Here is a 10091-nt window from a genome sequence, read left to right on the forward strand (position 1 = left end):
CAAACCCATCCCAGCTCCCCCCAACCCGCCTCTTTCCCATGGAGTTTCTATAAATCAAGCTCTGGCATCCCCCCCCCACCTTTCCCCTGCGGCGGGTTTGGGGGTCACCGGTGACCCCTGGCAGATGGCGGGGGATCTCCCACCCCTTCCCAAGGAACTCTTGGAGCCGACCATCTGTCAGGGAGCTCAAATCTCCCCGCTCCTGCTTTGGGAGCTGCCGTGCGGCATCCTCACCCTGGGACCTGGCTGCTGACAGCGCAGGCAGGAGGGGATGGGGGGGGAAGAGAAGAGCTGGGGGGGGGGGGTCCTGCCCTCTGCCCCCCCAAATCCAGGGGGTGAGCAGGAGATGGGGAGGGATTATAGTGGGAATCCCAATGCATCCAATGGGGCTGGCATCACCTGGCAGCAATGGGGCTGGCAGGGATCTTGTCCCAAGTGTGGGGCATCCTGTCCCTGGGCCAGCCTGGAGGGCAGTGGATGGGGTTAGTTACAGAGGGTGTCATCCTGGGGGGGTCCCCACCGAAGTGGCCCTCCCGTTGTCCTCAGGGGGGGTCTGGGTTTGTCCCCAAGAGCACGGTGCTGAGACAAGCAGCTGAGCTCTGGCTGTGGGGTTGGGGGTCTCTGGGGACCCACAGACCCCAGAGAGAGCACATCTGGGGGAGGATGGAGGATGCACCTACCACAGACCCTGAGCTCCTTGTGGTGGGCCCCAGGGAGAGGCCACCTCCGGGACAGATATCTGAGGACCCAGCAGCTCGGTTTGGTCCCCTAAATGGGGCAATGCCATGGGGCAGGACCCATAAGCTGCTCCCAAGGCTCAGAGACCGCAGGGAGCGAGGCTGATCCTGCTGCATCCAGAGAAACTGGGAGCAGGGGTGGGAAGGGGGAGGTGGGACACGCTTTGGGTGCCGCACTGGGGGGGTCAGTGGCACTAGATGGGGACACTGAGCCTGGCTGGCAGGATCTTGCTTTTCCCAGTGTCCTCATCCCCAAATCCCACCCCAGCAGACCCATAGCAATGAGGGGCTGCTCCCCGGGAGCAGGGATGATAAATGAGGGTTTATTTCACTCCTGGGTCCAACTTTCCACCCCAAGTTCCTCTTTTCCTCCTTCTCTTCTGCTGTGACCAGGGGATGTGGCTCTTGATGGGACCAGGGGATGTCTCCATCCTCTTGCTGCCTCCACACAGGGCTCGGCCACCACTGTCCTGCCCAGCAGCACCCAGCACTGGTCCTGCCCCCGTCCCAGTGCTGCCCAGTGCTATGGACCACTGGTGTGGGGCAGCCCATGGCCCCGGCGTGGGGCTGCAGCCGTCCCCGTCCTCACAGCCTCAGGGTGAGACCACGTACGCGGTGGCGATGTACTTCTTGCCGTTGCCATAGGTGGACTTGGTCCAGGGATAGGTCTGGATGCTGAGGCTGTGGCCACCCAAGCTCAGGTGACATCTGTGGGGACACGGCTTGTGCTATATCCCTGTTCCATCCCCAAGCCCCACTCACATCTCCAGGATGCTCTCGGTGCCCCCACACCAGCCCTGAGCCCCACAACCACATCTCCAGGATGCTCTTTGTGCCCCTGTGCCAGTCTTGAGCCCCATGATCACATCTCCAAGATGCTTTTAGTGTCCTCACATGAGCCCTGAGCCCCACAACCACATCTCCAGGATGCTCTCATTGTCCCCACACCAGCTCTGAGCCCCACAACCACATCTCCAGGATGTTCTTCATGTCCCTATGCCAGTCCTGAGACCCACGGTCACATCTCCAGGATGCTCTCGGTGTCCCCACACCAACCCTGAGCCCCACAACCACATCTCCAGGATGCTCTTGGTGTCCCTACACCAGCCCTGAGCCCCACAACCACATCTCCAGGATGCTCTTGGTGTCCCCACACCAGCCCTGAGCCCCACAACCACATCTTCAGGATGCTCTCAGTGTCCCCATGCCAGCCCTGAGCCCCATAACCACATTTCCAGGATGTTCTTCGTGTCCCTATGCCAGTCCTGAGACCCACGATCACATCTCCAGGATGCTCTTGGTGTCCCCACACCAGCCCTGAGCCCCACAATCACATCTCCAGGATGCTCTTGGTGTCCCCACGCCAGCCCTGAGCCCCACAGCCCCATCCCCAGGATGTTCCTGGTGCCGGATGCAGCCCCACACGGGTGCAGATGGTACTTACTCCCTCCCGGGCCGCGCGATGAAGCACAGCGTGTAGAGGCCAAGCTCGAACTCGGGGCTGCAGCCGATGAAGGCAGAACCCACCTCCTTGTAGAAGCCGTCCCAGCTGAACTGCAGCCCCAGCACGTCGGGGTACGTGTCCCACTAGAGAAAGGGGGTTCAGGGCTCAGCAAAACCCATCTGCAGATGGAGCCTCATGTCCTCTCCATGGACAGACCCAGAGCAGCTTCCCACTGGTCTGAGGGGCCCCAGGGAGAGCCCCCAACCTCACATCTCTTCCTTATGCTTTGGGAGATGTTGCATTGTCCTTCCTGGCCCTTCCCACCCTCCTGCCTCCAGCCCATGGAAGCAGAGGGGACATGGCAGGGTGAGCATCTCCGATGCTTCTGATTCGCCCCATCTGGGATGTGGCTGGTTTGGGATGCTGCCCTGGATCCCGCGGGATCACTCACCGGCCCGTTGAAGTTGTGGCTGAAGTAGTTGACTATTCCCTGCTTTTCCAGGAGGTAGAAGCGAATCCAGTTGTGAAATCCAGACACCTTCCCCTTCTTCACCTCCCCTGAGCACACGTTCAGGACACAAGACCATGGGGTGAGCCCCAGCCCAGCGCTGTCCAACACCCCCCGTCCCACCGGTGCTGGTCCTACCTGAGAAGACGTGCTCGAAGCCGCTGGAGTCCTGCTCTCCGTCACCTCGGGAGTAGAGGCCGAACCACATCTCCTTCAGATCAGCAAGAAACTCCTGCTCCGAGCTGTAACGGTCTGTGTGGAATGGTGGGAGCAGCATTCCGGATGGGAGCATTGGGAGAAACATCCTGACCCAGTCCTCTCCTTGATCCATCCCTGACCCAGTCCTCTTCCTGACCTACCCCTGTCCCAGTCCTCTCCCTGATCCATCCCTGCCTCAGTCTTTTCCCTGATCCATCCCTGTCCCAGTCTTTTCCATGACCCATCCCTGTCCCAGTCCTCTTCCTGATCCATCCCTGTCCCAGTCCTCTCCTTGATCCACCCCTGTGCCAGTCCTCTCCCTGATCCATCCCTGCCCCAGTCTTTTCCCTCATCCATCCCTGTCCCAGTCTTTTCCCTGACCCATCCCTGTCCCAGTCTTTTCCTTGACCCATCCCTGTCCCACTCCTCTCCCTGATCCATCCCTGTCCCAGTCCTCTCCTTGATCCCACCCTGTCCCACTTCCCTTAGGACCAATTTGGCTTTGCCCTGCTCGATTCCTCATATCCTGGCATCCCCGAGAGCCCACTCCATGCTCCTCCAACCCACATCCCACCAACTGGGGCTTTCCTTTGGGACACCCAACATCCAGCACCCCCATTCCCTTGCTCATCCCTGCTCCACACTCACTTTTGCTGTGGAGGAAAGCGAAGAGTTTCTTCATGAGCTCAGTTTTCATCACCTCCTTGAGGAAGTTGTCCTGCTCCCGCAGCTCCTCCGCCGTCACCACCTCCTCCCTCCCGGTGGCCCTCTGGTAGTTGTCCAGCAGTTTAATGAAGCTGGAGTAGGTGGGTTTGGAGAAGAGCTCCTCATTGACGTATCTGTAGAGCCTAGGAGACAGAGGAGAAGCTGAAAACCAGCCCTGCGCCCTGTTTGGTCTCTATTGTGGTGGCCCCTGGCCAATGGTCACCCCTTGAGGACCACTCACGGCTGCGGGGACCGGTCCTCCTGGTCATCTGTCTCCTCGGGGGACGCCTGGTACTGGGGGTTGATGGCGATGTCGGTCGGTCGGGCTTTGTTGTGGTCGGCCCCATAAAGCTGCTCCGAGACGCGCAGGAGGTCCTGGTCCGTGATGGCATCCCTGCTCCTGGAGAAACCCTCTGGAAGAGAGGCAGCAGCTCCTGGGGTGCGGGTTTGCTGGTGCAGCACCCAATGCATGGGTGGCACCATCCCAGGACACGGAGAGCTCAGGTTGAGGGGTGCAGGGGGTCCCAACCCCACTCTCTGGGGCTAAAAGCTACCCCAGGAACCCTTCATCAAGCACTGGGTGAGCTGGGAAGCATCAACCCCATCTCCCAAGCTTGGCCCTGCTCCTTGGGGCTGGAATTAGCCCCATCTCCCATGTTTTAGGTTCATGGTGACCAGGGGATGTGAAGACCAGCTTTGCCCCTGCCTCTGCTTCACCCAGCTCTGAGGAAGGGACATCATGGTGCTGATGAGCAGGCAGGAGATGCTGGGACTTGGAGTGCTGTGATGGGGTGGCATGGCCATAGGCATGGCCATGGGCACGACACCCCAAAGCCATCAACCCCCAAGACCCCAAGAGGGCCGAGCTGCTCCAAGGCACATGGGGTGACCCCATGGAGGTGGTTTATCTCTTTCTACTCACCACGGGTGTGAGATGCCTCCTCGGCCCATTCTCCACCTGCATGGAGCAGAAAGGAAAAGATGCTCAGGGTGATGGAGATGCAGGACCCAAAAACACATCAGCACAGGAGGACGCATGGTGGTAACCAGCCCTTCTGCACCCCACGGCCCCCAGACCCCCATGTCCACCCCATGTCCAGGGATGCTCACCGGGCTGGCAGTGCCTGTAGTAATCCTCGCAGCAGTTGTGGTGCCTCTCGCACTCCGGGTTGCAGTGGCACTCGTCCTCCTCGTTGTAGAGCTCCTCGCAGCGTCCATAGCAGGAGTCAGGGGCCGTGTACAGGGCTTTGGGGGACAGAAACACCAGTGTGGTCGTCAGGATGGACCAACCACCCTGCCCCAGCCTGCCCACGACCTGGAGCATCCTTCCTTCTGCTCATATTGCCCTCCTAGGAGAGCCTGAAGGACCAGGCTCCCATCTGGGACTATTTGGGATCCTCTGTCAGCGCTGAGGGGTGGTGTTGTGATGGGGTGAGTCCTCACGATGCACATCCCAATGGGACACTCCTCTTCAGACGTGGATTTCCACCACGTCAGGGCCACTTCACACCAGGAAACACGTTCTTGGCTCCCTACCATTCATTCCTCCTTCTGATTCACCCTTTTAATGCCAGGATTAGCAGGAGTGGCCCCAGGTCCCACCACTTCCAGGCCGGAAGAATGTCACGTTCCAGGCACCTTTATGTGTGACCTTCACCGCTCTTGGGAAAACTGGGAGCTCCTTCCTGAGCTCTTGATGGGATAAATGTGTCACCGAGCATCTGCTCCATTACACATGGGGGCAAAGCTAAAGATGATGCAGCAGCTCAAGCTGTGCTTTGGGTATGGGAAGTCCTGTCCTGTGTCCATCATCGGGTGGATGAGGGATGCTTGGCATCAAGCAAAGAGGGGCTGTAGGAGACCAAGATGTTGGGTTGGGGCTAAGAGACAGCACAGAGAATGTGTGTTTAGGGAAGGTGCTTTATCCTCTGTGCTGCTCATCAGCTCCTGGTGGCAGGAACAGGACAACAGGCAGCTCAAACATGGCTCTCTTGGCTCCCTTTGCTCCAGCCAGGAAGAGAATCACAAAATCATGGAATGGTTTGGGTTGGAAAGGACCTTAAGCTCATCCAGTTCCAACTCCCTGCCATGGAGGACACCTCACACCAAACTATGTCGCCCAAGGCTCTGTCCGACCTGGCCTTGACCTTCTCCAAGGACACACTGACATATCCCAACCAAGCTGCAAAGGGATCCCTGGAGGAAAGGGTGCTGCTTTCCCTTGCAAACCTGCAATCACACAACAGCTTAAACACCTCTGGGTCACCTGCCTTGAACTGCAGGAGGTGAAAGATGCCCTCGGGGCAAATCCTGATGCATCAGGGACAAGGCCACGTCATGCTGGTTGGCTTCTCCTCTGCTCTGTTGCCTGGCATCTCACCCAAGTCATTTGTGCTCTTCAGAATCACATCACCAAGGTCCCACACGTGATGATGAGAGAGGAAGAACCTCTTTGCCCCATCAGACAACCCATCCCAGGCTGGTTGACTGTGCTGCAAGGGTTCACTGCTGACTCCTGCTTCACTTCTCACCACCACGTCCCTTCCTCCAAATCCACTCTATAGCAAAGGGTGTTAGTGAGAAGGGGTCGCCTGAGATGCTCCTGGAGACCATCTGCCCTTGGTGATCCTTTATCATGGAATAGTTTGGGTTGGAAGGGAGCTTAAAGCTCATCCAGCTCCAACCCCATCATGGGCAGGGACACCTTCCACTGGAGCAGGTTGCTCCAAGCCCCTGTGTCCAACCTGGCCTTGAACACTGCCAGGGATGGGGCAGCCACAGCTTCTCTGGGCACCCTGTGCCAGTGCTTTAAGCTCCCTCCCAACCCAACCCTAGGCTTTGATGATCCCCATCCCCAGGACAACATCCCTCTCGCTCCCAAAGCGTCAGTCGGGATAATTCAGCCTGAATCATCCATCCAGGCTCATTTTCCAGCAGCAATCCCAGAGGGATTGTGCAAGGCAGGATCTGCCCACACATAAATCACTGCTGAGACATTCCTGGTCCCGGGGCACGTGCTGCCAGAGCGTGTCCCAGCAGAGCAGCAGTGGCACAGTGGGGCAGGAGCCCCATGGAGCCCTCGGAGGACCGAGCTCAGCATCACCCCATGGGTCAGTTGTGGGTGCTGAGGCTTCACAGGGCAATGGGTGCTGCAGGGGGATGTTCCCTCCTCCTCGTACATGGACTCAGAGAGCATCCGGCCACCCATGATGGTCAAGTTTAATGGAGTTGATGGAGCTTTTGGGGGAGAGAAGAGCTGTTGTGGGAGCTGACAACGCTGCAGCCAAGGGATGGGGGTGGAGCAGGAGGACATAGAATCATGGATTGGTTTGGGTTGGAAGGGACCTTAAAGCTCATCCAGTTCCAAACCCCTGCCCCGGGCAGGGACACCTTCCACTAGAGCAGGTTGCTCCAAGCCCCTGTGTCCAACCTGGCCTTGAACACTGCCAGGGATGGGGCAGCCACAGCTTCTCTGGGAAAAGTCTGTGCCAGCGCCTCAGCACCCTCACAGGGAAGAACTTCTGCCTTAGATCCAACCTGAACTTCCCCTGTTTCAGTTTGAACCCATCACCCCTTGTCCCATCACTCCAGGCCCTGATGAAGGTCCCTCTCCAGCATCCTTGTGGCCCCCTTCAGACACTGGAAGCTGCTCTGAGGTCTCCAGCAGCTTCTCTTCTCCAGGCTGAGCAGCCCCAATGTTCTCAGCCTGGCTCCATACAGGAGCTGCTCCAGCCCCTCATCATCCTCATGGCCTCCTCTGGACTTGCTCCAACAGCTCCATGTCCTTCTTATGCTGAGGACACCAGAACTGGATGCAGTTTCCAAGTGGGGTCTGCCCAGAGCAGAGCAGACGTGGCTCAGCTCAGCACATCCACACTCAGCTACTCAACCTTTGGCTGGTCCAGCCTGTTTTTCTGGCTCCACGAAGCCAGGCCAATAATTCAGTCTCATTTGCAGCCCTTCAGCCAGCTCCAGCCCTCCCCGGAGCAGCTTTTGGGACCAAACCAATCTCCTTTTCCTTTCCTCCAAACAGGATTTGATCAGGAGAAAAGGGGGGTATTTCCTGAGCAGCTCCATGCACCAGCGTGTGGGGAAGTGTTGGAGCTCTCCCAGTGCTTCCCAGTTTGGCTTTAGTGCATGGGGATGGGTTATGGCTCGTGCCCGAGTCCCTGCCCTGGCTCAGGACCTCGCTGCACTGTTCAAACACAGCCCAAGGATCAACCCTATGAAAAGGCCCATTTGGAAGGACAAATAAACTTGCAACCAAAGAGCTATTGATGGGCTGAGCTCCTCAGGTACTTCATGACATGCTCCTGGCCTCCAAAACCACATGTAACCGGGGTGCAGGCTGTTTATGAGGCAGCATCTATCACCACTGTCCTGCCTAAGCTCATTACATGGTGGAGGTGTCACAGCTCAGACAGGTCCATCAGGGTGATGCTCTGACAGCCCTGCACCAAAGGCAGGCCATGACACAAGCCAGAGAAGCTGCCCAGGTATTCCTTCGAGCAGGAATCACTTCACGCTTCATGAAACCACAGCAAATCCTCCTGCTTTCGGGCTGGTTTGTAGCAGAAGCAGCTCCTCTCCCGCACTGGCCTTGCACAACTCCTCACCATTGCTCCTGAGGGCTCCAAGAGCCTCTTGGCAGCGTTGGGAGTGATGAAACTCCCTCCTTGCAACTCGATCACAGTTCACCCTTTGTGCAAGAGGGTGGCAATGAGAGCACCAAGTCATGTGCAGGATCCTGGTCAAGCAGGAGCCACAATCTGCTGCCCACAGGCCACCCCTTGGTGCAGCAGCGAAGGCAGAGCTCATCTTCATCACCTCCCCAGGCCTGTCTCCTCTCGTGAAGGGCAAAGCACCCAAGTTCATGAGTATTTTCCATTGCATCTCACTGGGTTCCATGGAAAGACTATGGATAATGTACCAGAAATACAGTTCCCTTCCTCCTCCTGCGGTGCTGGAGGATGGAGGAGGCAGAGGAAGCTGGGATTACAGGATGAAGCACACCAGGATGCACCAGGAAGCAATTGGTGGCCATGCCTAAAGATCAGGGGATTCTCGACCCATCAAAGAGAAGGATAAACCACCCTCATCACCATGGACCCCCTCAGAGCTGCAGCATGAAACCATCCTCACCTTGTCCCCTCTGAAGCTCTGATGGATCCAACTGCCCCAGTACAACCCAGCTCCTGGTTTATGGCAGCACCTTGTGCTTCCAGCCCATCCCCAGCCCCTTCCCATGGGATCCCCCGGCTGCTTTAGCCCCTCTGCCAAAGCAGAGCTCCATTACTCACTGCCAGACACGCAGCCCAGGGCTATTCCTGCCCCGACCAGGAGGATCCAGGTCTTCATCATCCCACCGACAGCAGGCTGGGTGTTTGGGAGCGTCCTGGAGAGCAGGTTGGGAATGACGGTGCTCCCTGGCACTCCCTGCTATATGTGGGTGCCCTGGGGGCACGGAGGGGAAGGAGGAGCTTGGTGCCACCGAGGCCTTCACCCAAACCCCATTCATTATGTGCATGGCTTAATCACAGGCTTCCTGCAGTGGGAGAAGGGCTGGATAATCCAGTATCCCAGTATTGCTCCACTCCTGGTGTCCATGAACCCTGGGGTGATAGAGGAGAATGGGGAAAGCTTCTCATGGGGTCTTTGCCCACCCAGGTCCATTAGAGATAGGAGCTGGTGACCATTGGCCACCGCTTGGCACAGGGTCCCGTACAACTGGGGTTAACTGGGGGCAACTTCTGCTCCCCAGTGAATGGAGGTAACAGCCTCTTCTTCCTCAGATGCTGTTTGTGGAGGTCGGGACCCCTTATGGCACAGACCAGCCTTGGCTGAAGCCTCCAGGTCCTCCAGCAGCACAAGGAGACACCAAGACACAACCACAAGCCGGGTTTCAGCATCGTGGTTGCTCAAGGAGTGGGGTTTGTGGGTGATCCCAGCGTGGTCTCATTCATGGGACAAGCACAGAGATGGTCCATTCCCACCCTGCAAGGGGCTGTCATTCCCCATGGAGCCTCCACAGTGCTGGTAACACCGATAGGAAGCTCAGCCCATGCTTCATGTGGTCACCAGCCTCTTCCCTGCCCACAGCAGGGCCAGCCCAGGCTCAATTCAGTGCATCCCAGTGGGAGATGTTCCCAGATGATGGGTGTTTTGGTATATCCATAAGGAAAGACAGCTTTCTGTGCTGCCACAGCCTGGCTAGCATGGTTCCCATGGAGCATGGCCTGTGTGTCACCCAAAGGTGACTAGACTGGACCAGCTCAGCGCCCATCCTGCCTCCAAAAGCATCTTCACGCTGCCTGTGGATCATTGCACAACCTCCTTGTTTTCAAAGGGGCAGGGGGGTGAAACCGGATGAACTTCAGGTCCTTTCCAACCCAAACCAGTCTGTGATTCCATGATGACAAACCTCCTTCCTGCAACACCCCTCATGAACAAGCACCTTGAGCAGTGTCACAGGGTTTGGTGACAGTGTCCTGCTCTCACC

At 57.7% G+C, this 10091-nt stretch overlaps 1 protein-coding gene across 1 annotated transcript; it reads right to left on the bottom strand.

Annotated features, from left to right (window-relative positions):
• Positions 1–1330: 1330 nt before the first annotated feature.
• ENDOU (endonuclease, poly(U) specific) lies at positions 1331–4916 on the bottom strand. The gene is made up of 7 exons (XM_030510305.1): positions 4703–4916; positions 3834–4005; positions 3536–3735; positions 2828–2941; positions 2633–2739; positions 2182–2324; positions 1331–1445 (listed from the first exon to the last, which is right to left on the bottom strand). Exons 1-7 carry the CDS (start codon positions 4914–4916, stop codon positions 1331–1333), a joined length of 1065 nt encoding a protein of 354 aa, XP_030366165.1.
• Between the last annotated feature and the right edge of the window lie 5175 nt (positions 4917–10091).

The sequence above is a fragment of the Strigops habroptila genome, chromosome 23 (assembly GCF_004027225.2).
Source record: "Strigops habroptila isolate Jane chromosome 23, bStrHab1.2.pri, whole genome shotgun sequence".
In the NCBI taxonomy this organism is placed as follows: Eukaryota; Metazoa; Chordata; class Aves; order Psittaciformes; family Psittacidae; genus Strigops; species Strigops habroptila.